This window comes from Dicentrarchus labrax, unplaced genomic scaffold (genome assembly GCF_905237075.1).
Source record: "Dicentrarchus labrax unplaced genomic scaffold, dlabrax2021, whole genome shotgun sequence".
Classification (NCBI taxonomy): Eukaryota; Metazoa; Chordata; class Actinopteri; family Moronidae; genus Dicentrarchus; species Dicentrarchus labrax.
Window position 1 is genome coordinate 12,259,342 of NW_026136704.1, and position 21,960 is coordinate 12,281,301.

At 40.1% G+C, this 21,960-nt stretch overlaps 3 protein-coding genes across 4 annotated transcripts; 2 read left to right on the forward strand and 1 right to left on the reverse strand.

Moving 5' to 3' along the window:
- Positions 1 to 899: 899 nt before the first annotated feature.
- On the forward strand, positions 900 to 9,846 carry fam118b (family with sequence similarity 118 member B). The gene is made up of 8 exons (XM_051397617.1): positions 900 to 1,436; positions 2,065 to 2,154; positions 2,421 to 2,673; positions 6,330 to 6,557; positions 7,336 to 7,464; positions 7,681 to 7,978; positions 8,671 to 8,736; positions 9,037 to 9,846. Exons 2-8 carry the CDS (start codon positions 2,072 to 2,074, stop codon positions 9,048 to 9,050), a joined length of 1,071 nt encoding a protein of 356 aa, XP_051253577.1. The 5' UTR covers positions 900 to 1,436; positions 2,065 to 2,071; the 3' UTR covers positions 9,051 to 9,846.
- Positions 9,847 to 9,920: 74 nt separating this feature from the next.
- Positions 9,921 to 17,351, reverse strand: srpra (SRP receptor subunit alpha). 2 transcript variants are annotated; one of them, XM_051397615.1, is made up of 15 exons: positions 17,235 to 17,351; positions 16,996 to 17,138; positions 16,599 to 16,682; positions 16,231 to 16,394; positions 15,875 to 16,035; positions 15,607 to 15,769; positions 15,209 to 15,359; positions 14,941 to 15,077; positions 14,701 to 14,822; positions 14,513 to 14,599; positions 13,614 to 13,786; positions 12,790 to 13,003; positions 12,412 to 12,575; positions 11,424 to 11,522; positions 9,921 to 11,271 (listed from the first exon to the last, which is right to left on the reverse strand). In XM_051397615.1, exons 2-15 carry the CDS (start codon positions 17,116 to 17,118, stop codon positions 11,143 to 11,145), a joined length of 1,971 nt encoding a protein of 656 aa, XP_051253575.1. In that variant the 5' UTR covers positions 17,119 to 17,138; positions 17,235 to 17,351; the 3' UTR covers positions 9,921 to 11,142. The 2 variants fall into 2 exon arrangements, with proteins under 2 accessions (XP_051253575.1, XP_051253576.1); XM_051397616.1 differs by having other exon boundaries at positions 16,996 to 17,133; positions 17,235 to 17,339.
- A 1,006-nt stretch (positions 17,352 to 18,357) lies between these two features.
- On the forward strand, positions 18,358 to 21,104 carry LOC127362754 (toll/interleukin-1 receptor domain-containing adapter protein-like). The gene is made up of 3 exons (XM_051398856.1): positions 18,358 to 18,558; positions 18,759 to 19,379; positions 19,529 to 21,104. The coding sequence occupies exons 1-3, from the start codon at positions 18,519 to 18,521 to the stop codon at positions 19,624 to 19,626; spliced, it is 759 nt and encodes a 252-aa protein (XP_051254816.1). The 5' UTR covers positions 18,358 to 18,518; the 3' UTR covers positions 19,627 to 21,104.
- The last annotated feature ends 856 nt before the right edge of the window (positions 21,105 to 21,960 follow it).

The window sequence follows — 21,960 nt, forward strand, 5'->3', positions numbered from 1 at the left end:
AACAGGCCATCTGGGAAAACATCTGCTGTTGGGTCTATCGATAAATGCCATTTTAACTACAACAGTGATTTAACAGACTCAAAATCAAAATATGGTATTATTCTCAATTATGGAAACTCTGGCTTTTATATAAAAAAATTAAAATGACCGTGTACTAGGCCTTGTTTAAAATGATGAGTCTTTTTCCTTTTTGTTATATTAATCATATTGTCTAATTACAACACCGAGACTGGTTGATTTCTGAATGAAGAACTATTGACTCCACTGATTTCTGAAAGATGCTGATTAATAAAAAAAAGTGCCACTATCTCCAAAAGGCTTCAATCGTTGCTATAATGTAATCGATGCAGGCATTGCAGATGCAATAAGCAACAGATGTGTAAACAGTTACAGTATACTGTACTGTAGATTGCTCTCTGCTGTGTAGCCTCTTTTCCGCGTTTGACGTCACACAGCGTGGTGCTTTCAAATGCTCTTTGTAAATCAGTTTCAGTTAAATGCTTTGTTGTTTTCTAGTAAAAAATAAAGTGGAGTTGATATATTTTGTGATGCAATGGAGAACTAAGGATTATAATAATTACATGAATATATGCACATAAATAATAAAACGCATCTTTTTTTTATAAATCATCAGAATGTCATGAGGTTTAACGTTACCGTCCTGAAAACAGCTCAATCGTGACTTGAAAATAACATGAAAATCCGGACTTTTTCATACATGTAGTGCTCCTGTTTCTATCTGTCATATTTTCTTATACCGTTTCACTGCTAAATGAGTCCGCTTCGATGTGTCTATTTTTTGCCATGCTGCAAGACACATTTTCCACGCCGGACCAAACAAGCAAAGACAAAGAGAAAAGCCGGTTATTCGTACAGTACTTGAAGGCATCATAAGACCGGGCACCCATCACCACAGGCGCTGACTTCAACAGCTCCACTGAACTTAAACACTCTCGGAGAATGTGTGGAAGAGCAGCCGGGACAGCACACAGCATTTCTGGTGTATAACGGTACCCGGAGGGGGAAATTAAGTGACATTTTTTAGCTAAAGAGAGTGGTTAACAACATATATATACCACTTTTATTCCTCACCCCCAGAATGACAAGTAAAATGCAGGTAGTTTCGTACTTTTAACAACCTCGACATAGCTAACTTAGCTCAAAGCAATAATCAAACTAACGTTAGCTTAACGCTAGTTGCTAGTTAACGTTAGTTGGGATTTGGTTGTCCGCTATTGTTTGGTGATACAGTAACGTTACCGACGCATACGTTGTTGTCATTGCTAGCATTGACACTCATCAAAAAGCTCAAAGCGATTTTCCAAGCTATTTAACGTGGTTCACGTTAATACAGAAACGACGTTGGCTGACTTGGAATCAACAGGATTACGACCTGAACAGAAATAAACACTGGACTTTAACTTACCTCTATCAAGGTAAGTAATGGTTTGTTCACGAGGGACGTTGCATATATTAATATAAACTGTGACAGGTAAGTTAGTTTTCACTTCAGAAATGAATGTTCGTATTAAAACGTAGACTGGGTTATATAACGTTACTAACGCCAACTTTGTGCACATGGCTTGTTGGACCGGTGGGGCATTGACTTAATGTTGGAGTTAAGGAAAACATGAGGAAAACACCAGCTGTCTTAACAAAATAATGGCTGTCTGTTAGAGTTTCCCTGAACAATACAAAGCCCTAACAGCCTTGACAAGTTACTGTAAGCTGTGTTTCTGATGACTAACATCAGTATGTCATCAGGCGGAAATGTATAAATTATTTCCTGCTTGCAAAATGTTAAAGACAGTAGTAAGCATGACAGGTGGACGCACCTTTCATGGACTGTCCTTTGCCATGTCACTCAGACCTGGATTGATTGATATCAGTTATAATTTACTATATGACATGATTTCAAAATTATAAGGGAAGCTTCACAAATGACAGACAAGCGACACATACACATGAAGGCCTTCAGTATCCAGGATTGTTGTATTGTGGGGCTTATTGTTAGGTTGAGTCGTTAACAAAGTTAACATGTGGTTGATCATGTTTCTCTTACAGGAGCTGAATGGCCTCCGTTGTTGCAGTGAAAACTGAGAAGCGACCTGCAGCTGATTCTCAGGATGCAGACTCAAACGCTAAAAAGCCCAGGTATGTTCAGGTGCTGCTTAAAAACCAGCTGCACACTCTGTCCATGACTCATTCATCAATTCTGTCAACAGGGCTGATTAAAATCTTTGTTTATGATGTTTGTTTATTTTAATTTTTTTGCCAGCCCTAAGTAAAGGTAGGTTTAAGTTTCACACTGCATGTTTAGTGTGCTTGAAATGATTTGTTTAACCTTCATGCTGTTGGAAGGATTTGGGAAGCATCATATTTGAAACCATCATCACTCAATCTCTGCCTCCCCCCCAAAGGAAACTGCTGCCCAGCCTGAAGACCAAGCGAGCCCCCGAGCTTGTCCTGGTGATTGGCACAGGGGTAAGCTCTGCAGTGGCCCCTCAGGTCCCTGCGCTCCGCTCCTGGAAAGGCCTCATCCAGGCCTTGCTTGATGCAGCCAATGACTTTGACCTACTAGAGGAGGAGGAGAGTCGCCGTTTCCAGAAGCACATGCAGGAAGATAAGAATTTGGTTCATGTGGCCCATGACCTCATTCAGAAACTTTCCCCGGTAAGCCTGATCCTTTTTCCCTTGCCTTTCCTTTCTACACCACCCTGTTGCACATGTACAAACACATGGCAGACAGACTGCCAGCTCACTGTCCTTTCCTCAGCCAGGGACATTTTGTTTCAACGTTCATGGATTGGGATAAGACATATTTGCCTTATCTCATTAAAATACCGATAGCTGATGAGACAAGGCTTGTTCGTGGCACTCTTTCTTAGAAATTAATTTTGTCAAATACACACAAACTTATTAATCAGTTGATGTGGAATCAACCACATGCAGTAAGCTGAATGTGTTTGCTATTTTTTTGAATTTATTGGTGTTGAAGAATGCACCAGTGCTTTCTTTCTTTCTTCAGGGATCCTTGAAAAAAACACTCTTATGAAGGCAGGCAAGTGTGTAGGAAACATTAGTGTTTTTTTTTGTTTTTTTTTAACTCTCCTCAAAAAAAGGAGTACTGGGGATGTTCTGATCATGCACTAAACTACGATTATAGGGTAGTTTAGGTAATCTGGCTGCTGGTTCAGTTTCGGTTGTTTCAGTTTAATCAGCAAACAGCAGCCTGCATTGGAAGGAACTTCATAATACTAAGATTAGTAAAGCAGTAGCAATTTTTAAATGTTTATATTATTAAGCCTGGTGCTCACTTAGTTCTTGTCATTTGGTGTCTGTAATAACTTATGCATCAAAATTCAGATGAGTTTCCCAAAGAGAAATAAGAGAAAGTTCAACAAGCAGGACATTATATATAAGATTTCTTTTGTAAAACAAGAAACTGTAGCAATTTCAATTCATACCTCTGCAAATGACTTCTCTTATTTCATGTTCTTTATGTTTGTATAAACATTGTGTCTCCCTAACGTTACATCAACAGTAGACAAGAGTCTGTATGTGGTGGCAGAAAGGAAAGGAACAAAAAGTGTGAAAGACAGACTAACAGTTTAAAAAAAAAAGTTTGGGGAAACAAAATGAAAATAATGGAAAACTCACTGGTGCGGTTGGTGACTGAGGAAAAAGCGATTCCCCTTTGCAGGTCTAAACCAGTTGCATTATTACAAATTAATTGCAAAAAATGAAATGGATAAAAACTGTTTTAGATTTCCATTTAAATATATGTACATGTAAATATAAATCCATTTTCTTCCTTTTGGACCTATCTAGTCTGGAGCAGGGCTGGCAGATGGGAGCCTTAATACCGTTTGCCTCCTGTGTTAGTCATGTCTCATCGCACCTTTGACATTGATAAAACACGCTTTGTTTCAGCCCTCTGCCTGTTGTCACAAAGGGAACAAACAGCGCTTTTATGGCTTTATCCATCGTGTTTATTTCAATCCACAGTCGTGCAGACACCAGCCCACTGCCGTTGGCTGCAGACACAGCAGGCTCTAGCATGCTGAGGAAAAAAAAAACAAGCATAGAATAATGTGAATCAGCAACCACCCAGTCCAGATTTTCCATTCAGACAGGGTTAAAGCACCACCTAAACAGCATTACAGCGAGTTACTGTCGAGGAAATAAGTGTGTAGCAATTCCATTCACAAAACCAGTCTGTAAATATTTTCAGTGTTTCTGCAGTTTAGCACGTTAGAAGACCTGAGTTGATTCCCTCTGACCCAAGAGAAGGAATTTCTTCAAGTGTGAATCATAGTTTTCCCTAAGAAAACTGAAGCATATGAAGTTGTTCCAGTTAATTTCGGGGCTGTGAGAGTTTAACCCACTTTCCGTGGAATTGTGTATCAGCATGATTATGGTGGTCTGCAGGCACACAGCGTCAGGTAATGAGGGTAATCTGAAGTTGAAACTCAATGAGACTGTTTTTGTTGTAAATCCTCTCACACCTTTGACCGTGGCAAAACAAGGCTAATTACAACTTTGCTGACTAGTTTATTTGCTCAATTCAGGCTATGAGTATAAACAATGTTTTCCACAGGGTCAGTGGAAGAAGCATTTGATCATTGTTGATGGTCATTTTGGTGATAATCTGATATTTGTAAATGATGAAGCCCTCTACATACCTTGTTGCCAAAGAAAACCACCACCAACCAAAGCTGCCCGTGATTCTTTGTGTCACTGTATTATAGGAATTCTCTAGTAGAAACCAAACTGTGAAAGGTCTTCATCTGTTTATTCTGCTACGTATTTCTATTTTTGAACTGTATGCATGTCCGCAGAAGCCCTACGGTGTCCTGAGCTAACATAAAAGTTTGAACAAAATATATTTATGAAAAATAATCTATTACTTTAGAATGAATACCGGTATTTAGAGTTGTTTACTTGCACATCATTTGGTTATTACATAAGTCCTGAGACAGTCCAAGGACACAGTGATCAGGGTTGGTGCTGTAGACACTGGATGTGGATAATGAGCTTCTTCCTGTAAAAAGGACTCCCGCTGCTTAGCCCATTAGAGCTGTAATCTCTTGAAGGCGGCGGAGCATTTTCCTGTGCTAGTATCACCTTGGTCACTGCATCTCTGTACTACTCTTTGCTATTCTTAGCTGCCCGGCTCTTCCTGCTTCTCTTTTTTTAATTTTTATTTTACAACAGGCTCTGCCAGGTAAGGGTGAGATTAAGTGAGATGTGTATTCACAGCCCATAATCTCTTAGCAGACTCAGATTGAATGTGAGTTGCTAGGGTGATAGTGATACAGAACAAAGTTGCAGTTGAGGAGATATTTTGAAAACTGGTGCACACTTGACACACCCCTGAAGTCTCACTTGAGAGTAAGTTGGAGCACTTAGGATGCCAGTCCTGCGAAGAGCAGTGCCAAGGGGAAGTCTCGCTGAAAGCATGTGTAACCAAAGTAAATAAAAACACTTTCTGTCATGTCTAAGGCCTGGAGGACATTACTATGTGTGTAGTTAGCAATCAGATTTGGGTCTAAGCTCCTGGTTAAGCATCGTAAGTATGCATAGGCGCACATCACTTATGCTTCTCTAAATAAGAAGGCCAATTGGGTTATATAACTATGCATACTCTAGTATTATGACATTAACAAAAAGAAAAACATAAATTGTACCAACTTTTGTGGTTCTAAGGAGAAATTACACCACACTGTTGCTCTAATTCATAATTTTCTCCAGTGTTGGTGGTAGCAGTTATTCTGTGGTTCTAATTATTTCCCCCTAAGTTATTTTATGGATCAGTCTTTAGTCGGAACATACAGCATTATTAGTTTGGAAACTGTAAATTGTTATTCTATTATAAAAGGGTTACAATTTTGTTTTGTTTTACTACAATTCGACCATACTTATGTTGAATAAAGCAGATTTATTTACATGAATTGTACTTCCTCTTGGCACACTAGATACTCAGTACTCCCTCTTTTTTTGCTGCACTTCCCTTTCCAGCTGTTATACTGCATTCAGGACTGTTTAAAGGTACTTTGCTGACTATTGATCATCAAGTATGAGTAGGTAGACAGTCCATATGGCATTCTGTCCCAAGGGAATAATGCACAGTATGAAGTCTTCTTGTCATTGTATTTGCATGTGAAAAAGTACTGTGAAACTATTTTTTTGTCAAGGTATACCCAAATCGTATCCCTGTACATTCAGTGTACTTTTGTTAAGTTATTTTGATGTTTAAATGTACATAAAGAACTAAGATTGTGCAGTACCTCTTTTAATTTAATTTTAATTAAATTTTTTTTATATAGAGAACAGGCAATGTGCGATCCACATTCTTCAAGGACTGTCTGTACGAGGTGTTTGACGACTTGGAGTGCAAGATGGAGCATGCAGGGAAACATCTACTACGCTCAGTGCTGCAGTTAATGGAGAGTGGGGCACTGGTCCTCACTACTAACTTTGACAACCTGTTGGAGATCTATGCAGCTCACCAAGGCACCAAGCTGGAGTCTTTGGACCTGACAGATGAGAAGAAGGTAAACAGTGCATGGATTATGTTATGGCATTGATTGATCTTTCCTGCCACGACACATCCAGTCAGCTTTTTCAAATGAGTGCAAAGGTCACTGAAGCATGCACCGAAGTACTAAAAGTACTTTATGTTAGGACAGACTCAGTCTGTTGTGTTGAGTTTTAAAACTCTGTTGTTCACAGGTAAAACAGCCTGAATAGTATCTTGTCCTCTGAGCGTTTGGGTGAAATGACTCACTGCACTGTCAGAGTTACACTTAAGACATTGTCTTTGAGTGAAGTTCCTCGTTGGCTGGTTTCGGGAGTAAAATTGATTATGCTTTGTCCTGAAAGAGCCTTTTGTCTCTTGACAGGTGGGGGAAGGTTAAAGTTCCAGCCATTACTCAGCTGCTGTCAATTTTTATAGATTGAACAATATTTGCTTTTGGCTTAAGACTTCACTGAAGGGGAAGTGTGTGTGTTTTCCCACTAAAAATAAAAAGAAGTTTGTTTTACTTCTGTCTTGTTTCTCCAAGGAATCTCAATCAGGTCATTTTAGTCCCAGTTGATTTAAAGCTAGTTTGATTATTTGTTAAATGGAAAACAAATTTGCAAGAATTGGTGAGAGTTTTCTGAGAGACCTGTCGCTTTGCCTCTCAGTCCTGGTATTTATGCCTTGTCTCCATCAGGGCTAATATCCTCTAACTGCTGTTCAGTGATTTTACTCCCTGCCCAGCCAGAACAGGATTGAGTGCAATGGACTGTTAAGTGTGTGGTTGTGTGTGTGTGTGTGTGTGTGTCTAGGTGTTGGAGTGGGCTCAGGAGAAACGGAGGTTAAGTGTTCTGCATATCCACGGTGTTTACACCAACCCCAGTGGTATTGTACTGCACCCTGCTGGCTACCAGAATGTACTGAGGAACACTGAGGTTATGGTGAGTAATTGTTGGTTATGTTTCTGATTAAGGACTTTATTCTGCTCAAGATTCTCCTCTAAATGCCTGAAGTGTAAATAATATAGCATGTTATGGTACTATATTATGGTACAGTACAGGTTTCAGTACAAAATTGCCTCTGTCCCTGCACTTTGATGCATTTGAAATGGTAGCTTTTGTGTTGTATGTGTAATAATATACTGCTGGTTTCAACAGCGTGAGATCCAGAAGCTGTACGAGACCAAATCATTTGTGTTTCTCGGCTGTGGGCGCACGGTAGACGACACAACCTTCCAGGCTCTTTTCTTGGAGGCAGTCAAACACAAGTCAGACCTGGAACACTTCATGCTTGTGCGGCGGGAGGACGTGGGTGAGTTCAAGAAGCTGCGCGACAACATGCTGGACAAGGGCATTAAGGTCATCTCCTATGGAGACGAGTATGCCGACCTGCCTGAGTACTTCGAGAGGCTGGCCAATGAGATCTGCAACCGCGACGTGTCTACCAACGACTGGGGTAAGGTGGATGAAAGTCAGGCACGGTTCATTTGTGTGCCTATTTGTAGAGGATGTATTCTGCATGTGAGCTCAATGGAAGTCTTTCAACAAACCGTGCTGTCAATTTGTAGTGAGGTCAATGTGTGTTACGGGGCACTCTGTCAATTATTCAATGCTTGGTTACTGCTGCTGTCAACACAGCAGGTTCTGCTGCATTCTCCAGTTCAAAATAGTTTGATGTTATTTACCAATACTTAGACCAATAGTACTGGTACTAAGACACCAAGTTAAACAGTGTGCAGTGCATTTACTATAATGTTAACTTGTGTTTGATAAATGAAGCTAAAGGATCTGTTTTCTTCTTGTATATATCACTGTGTTCATCTTATACTCTTGGTTCTCTTTGGTTTTTATTAAAAACTATTAATAAATAGCATGTGACATTTTAGTGTATTTCACAAAGGGAACTAAGAAAAGCAGCCTGGAGGATATATCATAACACGGGCTGAACTAGAGTTTAAGCATTAACACTAGCCTGGAAGCAGAGGCTAAGTTCACCTGCCATGGTGCAGATTTGATTTAGGCCATACATTGTTATCAGTACTCTTAAGTTTTCTGTCAGCGTCTCTCTTGAAAAAGAAAATTGGAATTGTTCTTCGGAATATGAGTTGGCTGCATTTCTAATTGTCTTTTTTTTATCGTTACCTACAGGACCTCCCTCACCAAATGGGGAGGAACAGCAGAACGGCTTTAACACACAGAAAAGCCTCCTTCAAGGTTAGGACTGAATGCTCTCTCTCTTTGACTTCAGGCAGTGGCCACTTGCAAGAGACATTTCCAGAATAATACAATAAAGCACTGTCCAGGACTCTTTGTTTTCTTACTGCATGCTGGTAGATAGAAAACTCAAGTCAGTTCTTGATTTTCAGTATCAAAAAGACCTGCTGGTATTCCTTTACACAAAGATACAACTGACTTTGCAGTATTGCATGCATGACAGTCAGTGGCAACATTTCAGTTGATGCTCTTTGTTTCTCAACCGTTCATTTAAGTCCCTTCCTTCTCTTTTTACCCCAGACTATCATTCTTGACAGGCACACAGTCGGGATCAGTATCAGTCATTTTTCCTCCACAGCTCCGTCGAGAGATCAGTCTACTTTTGAGTAGTACTCAAATCTGATTTTTGAATCAATGAATTTAGGAATCCAGGAACACTATGGGCAACGGGAAAAGCTGTTGTCAGTATTTTACAGGTGTCCATTATTTTCCTTTATTTTTTCTAGTTTAAAAGGGAAGGGAGACATTTTAAGTAACTGTCAACACCAATACCCAACCTCACAGTCCCACCGTACTGTGTTGCAATGCTGCTCAACATTTGGCAAGTTACAGTAGAAAAAAAGTGTTACACAGAAGACCAAATGGTATGTTCTCACTTCAACATGACAAATGATAGATCTGAATCCGCTGGCAGAAGCTGACTGTGCTGCATTGATTCACTGTTTGGATTTGGACTTTAATCAGCTTGACCCACCTGTCCTGTAAGAGAAGCTCTGGGTGCAAGCTATAACGCACATCACTTAAGGATTGTATCCATCACGCCGAACCGTGAAACCAGGAAAACTTGATTTGCACACTACTGGGTGGGGAATGGGGATAATTCTCTCTGACATTAGATGTTACTTGGTTTGCAAACACATTATGATTCTGTCCTCAGAAGTTCAGAAGATGTTTTCATAGCAGAGAGGCTCCCAGCTGGTAGCAATCACTTTGCCACTCCTGTGCTGTAAATGTTCTTTGTAAGCCTTTTTTGTATTTTTAAAACTTGCATGTGTTTTCTGACATAGTATTTATAAGTACTATTTTCAAAATAAAGCTTTTGGTATCCCATTTGTCCTGTCATTTTTGTATGTCTCATAATGTACATACTGGAACTACAACATATGACAGAACGAGTTCCAGGCTGTCATTGCATATAGCAGCTTTATTTAGAAATGTTTACATCATAAATTAGCTCAAATCTTATGTATAACTCTTGATTCTCTCATATTGCACTACCACAAATTAAAGGGGGCTAGAGATACTTAAGACTTATATTTCTTCTTACAAATGAAGAGAAAATCAGAGGGGAAAACATAAATAAAAAGGGCCGAAGAACTTCACCTGACCACACAGAAGGTGCAGTCTGAAAATCTACAGGCAACCTGTAAGAACCAAACAAATTAATTTAAAAAATATCTTTCCATTTTTCATCAACTATAAACTCAGGAATCAAAGTCTCCATTTTGTAATGAAAATGTGTTAACTGTGTGTGTGTTAGGTAGGCAAGGAGCTCTTGGAGATGACTTTGAACAATCCAACCAGAAATAGCGTACCATAGTTGTTTGGGAGATGTTGATGAACTGCCCCATTTAACAAAAGAGCCAATCTTGATTAAGCCTCATCTTCACTACTACATGATTTCTTTCTCCATTTTTGACAGGGGAGTAACATCTTTTAACTCCATACGTGCTGATATCCATGCCAACTTAATGAACAATTAGAAATAACAGATTCAGACTGCTTCTCAACACTGGTGGGACCCTGACCCGAACTGCCATGGTTCTCTTGATAGATAACCACCCAGGTAGTGAAAGTGTTAACTAAGAAACCAGGAGACGATAGGCACTATGGTCACTAAGCTTTCCTCAGGCACAGGCAGCTGCTGAAATGTCAAATTCAGCAAGCCTTCACGACCTGGCCTCATTTACATGAAGAGGGGAAAACTGACTGACAAAATGCCAGGTAGGGGGATTATTTTTTTTTTTGTCTTTACTGTGTAAACCAGTAAACTGATGACATTTACAGCCTAGGTCCATTTAGTCTGCTAAAATGTCATTTGGATGTGACTGCATTGTTTCAAAACTCTGATCTGAGGTACTTTTTAAATGTAGGCCCAAAGATTTAGAACTGATGCAAAGGGAGGCCCCTCTGGCTTTGTTGCAAAATGTTCTGTCACACTTGTCCTTTACTGGGAGAATGAATTCCTGTGCATGACATGAGTTCTTCATTTAACGCAAAGTACAGAGGGCAGGACAGGAGGATGAGATACACAAAGGTAGCAGGGCTGGAACATCTCACGGCAGCGTGGCAAAGGTATTGTTGGCTTCATTGCGACGATGAATAGACAGCAGAACATGCAGCCAGTTAAGCCTTCATCAGGGCACTGACCACGGCGCGGGCGTTGAGGCTTCGCAGGTCGTTGTAGGTCTGCCCTGTGCCCACAAACACAATAGGCTGGCCAGTGATGTAAGTCATGGAGATGGCAGCACCGACCTGTGAGAGAAGGAAGGATTGATGCTATCAATTTTGATCCGTAAGTCATTAAAAGAGCCACAGACAAATCATTAATTACAATTAAATGATCAATTAGAGGCCACGGAACATGATTTAAGCTAGATAGAAACATCATCAAAACATTAAAATACCTTGTCATCTATAGTGTCAAACTTAGTGAGAACAATTCCATCAATGAGGCGAGGCCTGTCAGACATGGAGTGGTCTGCCAGAGCCTGGTTGAACTTTACCTAAAGGACACAAGGAAAGGAAAGCTGAGTCATTCCTGTGGAAACCGATGACAACCGAGTTAATATGTATAGCACCGTCTTTCCATCTCATTATTTACAGGGCTGAGGAGAAAACACACAAACACACATCTGTACAATTATGATGACTATTCAACGAGACAGCAGATCACCGGAGCAATACTGACCCCTGCTGGAGAGTTAAAGAATAACAAATCAATTTTATTCCAGGGTATTTTCTGACTTAGTCCTTACTGTTAATGAAGGGTGATCTGAACTCTGGCCTGTGCATTAATCTCAATCTAACATAAAGACAGAGGGCAATGCACATGCTGCTTTCCAGGTCAATAAAGCTTAAAGGTCCAGTTTCTAACATTTAGGAGGATCTATTCTATTGGCTGAAATAGAACATGTATGTTTTCATTAAGTCTATAATCACCTTGAAATAAGAAGCATTATTCTTTTTTCCCCTCTTTTATATCTACACATGCCATGGGTTGCCTGCTATGGAGGCCGCCATGTTGAACCATGTTTCTACAGTAGCCCAAAATTGACAAACCAAGCACTGGCTCTGGATATGGCCATTGACATTTTTCGTGGACAACTTACGTTTTTCCTTCACACTTGGAATGGGAGGGTGGAGTGAAGGACACCACCACTGGTCTTTTAAGCTCCAAAACCATAAATCCCTGCCTCAGTCACTACCAAGTTCTAGCAGCTGATCACATCATTACATATAATGGAATGACGCCAATGTTTCATCTGAATTAAGGGTAAGGATTAGGATATGAACATACATTTTAACAATGAGTTCCTCAGTGTGAGTGGTCAGTTACATTTCTTCGTGCATGGTGTATCTGAGCGAAAAGTGTGAATTTATCAGTGGTCTTACCAGCTGGTCAACAGCCTCATTGCCCACCAGAGCTTCTCCAACAAACAGCACTAAGTCGGGCATGTTGACCGCAATAAGTTTGGCCAGGGCTGTCATTAGGGGGGCGTTGTCCTGCATACGCCCAGCAGTGTCCACCAGCACCACATCAAAGACCTGGTTGCGGGCTGAAGGGACGAGACACAGAAGGTGTACATATGACTTTACCATACATGTGATATTAGTCGTATATGGAAACCTTATCTCCACCCCTACACCTCTTCTTTACAAATGAGGTACAGTACACACAAGAATCAACAATGAACCACAGATTTACATTGTCCTAGTAATCTAACTTCACGCTCTCTACAAATTCTATTAGTTAATAGTTACTCAACATACCATAGGCAATGGCCTCCATGGCAATTCCAGCAGCATCCTTCCCGTAGCCCTTCTCATAGAGCTGGACTACCGGCCGTCCTCCATGCTGCTCTGGAGGATGCAGCGAGTTCAGGCGGCGCTGATGTGTGCGGAGCTGCTCCACTGCCCCGGCACGAAACGTGTCACAGGCTGCGATCAGCACAGTGAAACCATTCTCTATCAGCCAGAAGGAGATCTGAAACAAGGCAGAGAGAAGTTTTAGAAGGTTGCCCTTCAATATTAATTTTGTCTGTGTGGCTCTACCCTGACATCAGCTCAGACATTTGACAACTAGGCCTTGATAAAAAAAAAATTTAAGTTGATCAATTAAACACTATAATAGTATATTATGGGTTATCTACTGTGTTTACACTGATTATATTAAGTATTTCTGCCATTTAATTGGAATTTTGTAACCCTTTGTCAAGACACAAACCAGACAGGGTGTAACATTTCAGTACTTTGGGCTGGGTAATCGTAAGCTGTTTTTTTAGCTAAATTTAGGTCAAGTGCTGATGTAAAGGACCACTGGTTTAGCTATATAGGCTTAATTGTCAAATAAAGAAGTTTAAAATATGTGCTTACTCAATAATTTAAATGTAATTTGAAGTATACTCTAAATGCCTTCACCGTAGACATTTTAAACACAGAGAACCCCAGTGTGAATTCCCATGACCACAAACTCAAAAAAAAGGGCCCAAACCCACACAGTAAAGCCGCATGGGTAAACTTGCTGGCGTGGGAAATTTACCAAAATCGTAAATTTGGGGTACATGTCATCACCCATTTAAAAAGAGACAACTCACTTTGGCCAGGTTGGTGGACTTTCCAACTCCATTGACACCACAAAAAGTAATGACAAAAGGCCTTCGCTGGCTCTGCGCCTCCATGACGTCTCTCAGAATATCCACCCTTCTCTTGGGCTGCAGGATCTGCACCAGTGAGTCTTGCAGGGCCAGCTTTACTGTTGAGGCCACAGCTACAAACACACACACACAAAGTTGTTTTAGGATTATTCTACTATACTGCTATTAACTGACACAAAATATTCTTATATACAATGTTATATAGTTATTATAATATGCCTTTGGACTAGTGTGAGAGTGCGAGGAAAAGGGTCATCCCATTGGCTCGTTCTATCTCAGATTTGTATCATTAATATATAATAATAAACAAAACAATATTTAGTTCACAACACTGCCATACACCTGCTAAGACAATGTTATGCTATGTATATTTTCAAAACAATAAAGTTTATACCTCAATATTAAAAAAATGATAATGAAAGTACATTTCAAGGTGCTGCTTGTGATTATGAAAATCATGAGCTGACGTTGAGAATATTGATGTTATTTATATGCGTGGCAAACTGTAAACAGATGACAAGTTGCAACAAGCCAGTTCAATAAAACACTTATCCCCTTTGTTGGATGTTTCTAAGTGCTTGTACAAAACTGTGTCGGATTGCTTGGATCCTGTGTGTAAAAACTGAGAGGAAGATCCTACAGTAATCAATTTACTGCGGTAATAATACAGACAATCTTGGGGAATGCTACTGCAATGACATTACTTTTCCCAGCATGTAAACGTGTGCTCTCAGAGAAGGAGAAGTAAATGGAGAGAAGATGCACGTTGTAACTAATCCTTACACCAATGGAAAATAATTTGTTGTCTGTGTGTTAAATAGCTGTGAAAGTTTACTTACTGGTGAATGTGCCCATGACTTTGCCTTCCAGTTTTTTGGCAACAGAGTCACAGAGCTGGGAGGCAATTTCGGCTGCTACATTCTTTGCTGTAGGATCATAGAGGAGCAGAGAGTGAATGGCAGACAGTGCACTTTTAAATGTTGCAGAAAATCAAGTAGGAGAGTAAGAAGGAGACACGATGACATACCGATGAGGTGGTCCCTCATCTTATCCAGTACTGACTCCATGTCCTCCCGGGTCAGGCTCTTGGACCCCACCAGGCCCTTCAGCATCCCAAACATGCCCCCAAAACTGCCACCCTTTTTGGAGCTGAACTCAACAAACAAAGGTGGGAAATTGTTCACGATGCACAGTAAAGAAATAGCAGAAATATATAATAATATCCCCTTTAAACCATCCTCCAAACATTAAACAAACACTTGCTTACATTGTCTTGGTTGTTTCATTGACAACCACCCTCTCCTCTTCCTCTTCCTCTTCCTCCTCCATCTCCAGCTCCTCTTCCTTACTGGACTCATAGTCCACATACAGCAGGTCACCCTTCATGGAGCTTAGCTGCATCCCCTGAAACACATCCAGGACGTTGAGAACTTGGCAACAGACCCTTTCTTTTAAACATTATTACTGTGACTATCACCGATGTCTCTTTATTAGAAAAGAAGAAGAAGGAATGGCGGAGTGCAGGGGGTACATACCAGGTCAATTTGTCCTTCTGGATTCTGTTCGCCACCATTGGGGGAACCATCTCCATTCCTTCCACTGTAGTCCAGTTTCTCGGACCTGCTACCACCCATGTCCCAAACACGCTTTTGTTTCTCCTTAGGCTTCTGAGGCTTCGGGGACTTACTGTGAGTCGGATGACAGAATATCGGAATTAAGCAATTAGGCATACGTTAAACTAGGAGACAAAACCTCTTAGCTTTCCAAAATAAAGTATGTCTGTAAGAAACATGTATAACTATTAGAACCATGGTTTTGACTGTGATTAGGACAATCAAACCAATCTAACCTGCATTCATTCTCAACACATCAGATCATGTCTTTAATGTTGTTTAAACTTAGGCAATACATTCATGAGTGTATTTTCTCCTACCTGGGTTTTTCAGTAGGTCTCACCAGGCGCTTGCGAACGAATTCCTCTATATTCTTCTGCACAATCTCGTCAGCAGTCAAGCCCTGGTTACCATTCTCAACCATCTTCTGCCCAGAGGATGAGGTCTTGCCTTGATCTGCTTTGACAGGCTCAGCTGCAGGAGCTGGAAAAGACAGGAATATAAAATCAAATCAGGGTTGAAATTACGTTACACTAGCAATTTAGAATGAAATATTTTAGAACCACTACCACCAGCAACAGCACTCACCCTCCTTTTTGGTATTTTTATTCTTCTTGCCACTCCGTTCCTTGGTTTTGTCCCCACCCTTTGTTTCGATCATCGACTTCACAGTTTTTTGGGATTTCTCAGACTCTTTAAAGGTCCGCATGTGGCCGGGGCTTTTAGCTTTGCTGCTGTCCTCCGCCTCCCTTGTGGTAAACATTTGATATACATCAGCATGTGCAGGGCAGATGAGGTTGGTTGATGATACATCTATAAATGTGGCTGAAATACTCTTTTGACACTCACAGCTTTTTTTTAATATGGAATACACATTATGACACCAGTTGTGCTGCTCTTCATTATAACAGTTCACCTCCATAAGTCAGACTGGCTGTGTTTACCTAAGAAGCATCTTGAAGTCATCCTCGAATTCATAGTTGTTGTTGAGCAGCTTCAGAGCGCCCTTTTGCTCCAGCTCATTCTTATAACGATCCCTAAAATGGAGCTGAACGTCATCTATGAACTTGTCCACATACGTCAGCGTCAGGATCTTTTGAAAACCCACCTAGACACAGACAGAGATAGGGACACAGACAGGGACACAGACAGAGACACAGACACAGATAGAGACAGGGACACAGACAGAGACAGGGACAAGAGATGATGTGATCTTCAACATGAGTTGACATTATGTGAGTAGAAGATGTGCAGTGTCCACCTGGGTGACACTTTGATTGTGATGGATTTAGTGTGCAGTTGAGGGACTTACCACATAAATCAACTCAAACTCATTGTCGAGTTTGTATTTAAGACTCAGGGCCTCGTGAGTGTATGAATTGTTCCCACTTCGCTCCTGTAACGTCACAAACAGCGTTGACATGTCAACAAGAGCTAAAGGCACGTTGCTTCTAAAGCTAGCCTCCTGTGTGTCCCTAACAACGTTAAAGAAGTCACATTAAATTCAAAGTCAGCTTACCATTAGTAATTAGGTGCATTTTTTTTGGGCTATTCATACCTCAAAAGTCGCTTGTGTAGTATGTGTAGTACACTAACGTTACGCAATGAGCTAACGTTTGCTAGCGTTAGCATTAGCAGTCCAAACCATACCGAGAATTAGACAAACACAGGTGTCACAGGGGGTTTTGGACTCGTCATAATGTCCTGACCTGAAGGATCACGGAGCGGATCAAAGCGTTGACAGGCCCAGTGAAGGATTCAGTGACGCCGGCTCCCTGAAAACACCACAACACTATCCCCCCTTTGCTGAAGATGGTGAAGAAATCTAGCATCTTGCCACCAGGAATCTAGACTTCAAGAGAACACACACGGAGAAAAGTGAGATCAATGAATGGCCGTGTGAACCTTTACAGTACTAGTGTCCACTCTTCAAGCTATCAAATCTTACCAGATAATACTTCAATAGATAATAAATCCCCCACCGAGAAAAAAAAATCCACCACCAGTGTGAAACTGTTTTCGACACGTCAGATGCAGAAGCGGAAGATGACGCGCTCTTCCGGGGATTTTTTTTTTTCTTCTTTTTTTTCCGCGCATGCGCAACCAGATTTTACACTTTAGCCTTATTTATAGCCTTCCTCTATATTTCAGAGGGAAATGTTGGCCTACCTTCTGTCCACTACATTTATCTGACAACTGAGGCAGTTACTTTACAAATGTAGTTCGAACATATATATTCAATTAATACATTCACATTTAATCCATAGATGAAACTACATAACAAGTGCAGGCCTAGATTCAAATAAAATAGAGGGCATCAACAATAATGATCCACAGTTAGGCTTTGCACTTTCTTTGTAGACAGGGGCCATTTTATTTGTAATTTTTGTGAAAATTAAAGCATAATTCTATTACTGTTTGCTTCACCAACCAGTTAACTAGCAATAAAGCCATTCCATGAAATTACATGTACTTCCCCTAATATAAAAATACTTCCGTAGCTTTAATTTAGCTTGTTACTCTACTGGGCTGGGCAAGGATTACACTTTTCAATTTTCAGAGGGGAGCTGCAAATGCATAGATCACTATACAACATTATTTTCTAGAATTGTAGCTACAAATTAGGTTTATCCCATCTTACACATATTTATACAGACAGGAAACTTTCAGCTTTACATATGATTTGTACTTGCATATGTCTTATGTTTGTATGACAGGATTTGTAAGCTTTTCTACACAACAGAAATAAATAACTTGGTCAAGATAATGAAAAGAGTCACAGCACATAATAATTAAATACATAAAATAGGCCATTTGTATAAAAAACACAATAAATGGCAGCAGTCTCATTGGTTGGCTTAGAAATGTAAAGCTTCTGGCACATCAGTGGTTGTGCTGAGCTACATTGAATTTAATATACCTGTCCACACAAATGCTTTAAACAAAGGGTCATCTAACTGCTCAGTCAAGTATACAACTTGAAAGGCTTTGCATTATAAATTTGACTGCACATGTTGAGGCGTCACTTTCAACAGTTCCTCTCAACTTCCTCTTTTTTCTGCTGATGTCAATCACACTCGACAAACTTTTCACATTGTCTCTGCAACATTCGGTTACTGCCAGTGGATTATGTTACATTGCTGCAACAGTTGTTTGTTCAGCTACAGTGTCGGAGTAATGTAGACTATGTATCGGGGAGAAAAAAGCCTTTATTTACTGGAAGGATTTTGGCATGGTATTGAACAAATATGATGATACTAACAACATGCATGGTGAGTTAAGGATTCAGTCATCTTTATTTCTAATACAAACTTTCTTCATTGACTAATGTATAATTCCACACTCTTTTTCTCTTGTCAGAAAATCATTACACTTTTGTGGAATATCTGTAAATTGTTGTGATTGTGCTCTCTCTATATATATTCATGCTTAGCTTTATGACAGAAATGTGCAAAATTTGTCTTTCTTTAAGGTTGGTTCCAGAAACTATTGAAATCAAGAGTGTCTTCATCAGCACAACATGAACAAGAGGCAAAGGTGACAAAAAAGTCAGCGTCTTCAGTCAATAGTGTATCAGCTTCACCTTCATCTGCACCGTCATTCTGTTCTTTCTCACCATCATCACCAGGGACAACCCCTTCTAAACCAGTACAGTCCCAGTCTGCTCTGAGCTCACTGCAGCGATGGAGCCGAAAGTATGACGTGTTTGTGTGCCACAGCTCTGTGGGCGGTGACATTGAAGAGGCTGGACGCCTGGTCTCTTTCCTCGAGGCCTCACCCCGTAGCCTTAGGTGCTTTCTCCGACACAGGGACGACTGTCCAGGAGGTGCAATTTCCACAGAGCTATGCCAGGCTGTGCAGAGCAGCCACTTATGGGCTTTGTTTATCACACCAAATTTTCTGCAGGATGACTGGTGTATATATATGATGCACCAGGCTCTGGCAGAGGGGCCTATGTCCAGTCGGATTATTCCCATGATTCAGAACCTGCCCCGCTCTCAGTATCCTCAGGAACTGAAGTTCTACTTCTACATAGACCTGAGCCGTAACCCTGACCAAGGTTATACTCTCCTTAACAGGACTGTGCTCAAGTGTGAGTGATGTGATCTTTTTTGAGACTGCTCTTATTACCAAGTTTAAAATGATATCTGTTTTCAACTAACAGTTCAAATGATTCCACAGTTTTTGGAGGGCAAGACAACAATAATAATCTCCTCTTGTTTTTTTGTTTTTTTTCTCTAGACCTGGAAGACCTGGTTAAAAATGAAAAGACACTTGATTGCAGCATGGACAGCTCTAGCAATAGATTAACTGAAGAAGACAGCTCAAAAAAGACATGATGTGAAAGTGTGACCCGGCTGCGACTTCAATCCCACTGGAAGTGATAAAGAAGAAAGAAGGAAGCTTGAATGACGATTGCTGATCATCATCAAGAGCAATTAAAGACTGTGAGGAAGTACTCTGAATGGCAAACACTGGATGCTGCTACTGACCAACCTCCACTTTGGTAAATGCCGCCACACAGTTAATGTTAATAATCTGGTTCCTGTCAGCCTTGCTGCCTCACCTCATGGGTAAAGGCTCTGTCCACTGGCTGTTTTACCTCCACCCTTAAGCACACAGTAATGCTTCTCAAGAAACAAAGCCTTAACCCTCTGAATTTAAAAAATGTTAGACCCTTTTCTAAATGACCAGTTTTATTGTAAGTTGAAGGTTGTTTACATAGAAGATGATTTATTCCTGCCCCCAAAAATCTATAAAATCTATACCTTTGATACATTTCTATCATGCTTCCATTCATGTCATATCACCGAAACTGCTGTAACAATCTGACGCTGGTGATTGTTCACTTTTAATTTGTCTCAATCTCAGCTCATCCTGTGACACATTTGATTATTTTATTCTCTAGACAGGTTCAATTCTTATTTATCAAACGTTTTAATAGTGGGCGTTCAAGCTTACTCTTCTGTGGCCCATCTGATCTCGTCAAGGCTCCATCCTTGGCCCCTGTTTCCACTGGGACATGTTCCATTAAAACCAATGAATGAGGCAATTATTGTCTTGTCTGTCAGAAATATGCTGAATGACCCAAAACCAGTATCCAACTGGTAACGTGATAACTGAAGTCATTCACAAAATACAAAAGTCGTTAAATCATGTTTAACATCAACTGAGGAGACTCAACTGTCTTTTCTTGTCCTGATCTTGAAAAGGTCATACATTCTTTTTCAGCTCAGTTAGATTATTGCAAAATATATTACATATTCAGGGTTAAGATGCTCTGCTTTTAATATATACAATAATAATAATAATAATAATAATATACACTACTAGAAGAGAAGATCATATAACTCTGTCATTGTTTTAGCCTGTGGTTACCTGTATGTTTCAGTATCTGTGAAGATTTACTGATTACCTTTAAAGCACTCTATGGTTTTGCTTCCACTTATATTGCTGAACTTGACTCCTCTATAAGTCAGAGCACAGCCCCAGATCCTCAGGCTGTCCTGGCTCAAGACTAAAGGAGAACAGGTTTTTACAGTCAGGTCCTCTCAGCTCTGGAACTCCTTGTCTGAAGATCTGAGGCTGCATCTTTTAAATCAGCTTTTTGAAAAAGGGTTTTATTAATGCTTCCACGCTGTTTTATTTCCAACAGGTCTTATTTATTTTATAATAACTATTACCAATTTTATTTTATATTATTGTTAGGTATATTATTTTTGTATAGACTGACTTTATCTGCCTAATTGGAGTCCTAAATGTTTATATTTTAATCCTGGTTTACATAACTTTGTTTTGAATAAATAAAGTATATCATTATCATTATCATTATTATTAATAGTTCATCACATCATGTCAAGATTTCAACTAAAGTTAAACTACAGTGTTGTTACTTACACTCGGCCACACCTGGTGTTGTGTGTGTGTGTGTGTGTGTGTGTGTGTGTGTGTGTGTGTGTGTGTGTGTGTGTGTGTGTGTGTGTGTGTGTGTGTGTGTGTGTGTGTGTGTGTGTGTGTGTGTGTGTGGTTAAGGACATTAATAGTGTGAACAGGAAACATTTGATGTGAAGCAGCACAGGGACTTATTTCCTGTGTCAGTATTTTGCAATAGCTTATATTTATGAGCACATTTTGTGGGGATATGTATTTATAGTCTCATGTCGTTACACACAATTCAGTTAATTAAGCTTGAAACGCACTAAAGCATCATAAATGCATGTGATCTGCCTTTTAACAGAGTAAGAAATTACTTTAATAATATACTTTAATAGAATGAATACATTGTGACACAGATATTGTTTACCACTAGGTGGTGTACTCTATCCCTTCTTTGCAGTAGAGAGTGGTAGTAAAGAGATTCCACTCATGAGGATTTTATCATAGAACAACACTTATTACAATAGCCTCTCTTGAATGTGTGTGTGTGTGTGTGTGTGTGTGTGTGTGTGTGTGATAAATGGACCTGTATTTGTATAGCACCTTTCTAGTCTTCCGACCACTCAAAGCACTTTTACACTACGTGCTATCGAACAGAAACTAACAGTCATACACATTCACACACCGATGCACGGCAACAGGAGCAATTTGGGGTTCAGTATCTTGCTCAAGGATACTTGATACTTGATACTTTGACATGTGGCACCAGGAGCCGGGGATTGAACCCACAACCTTCC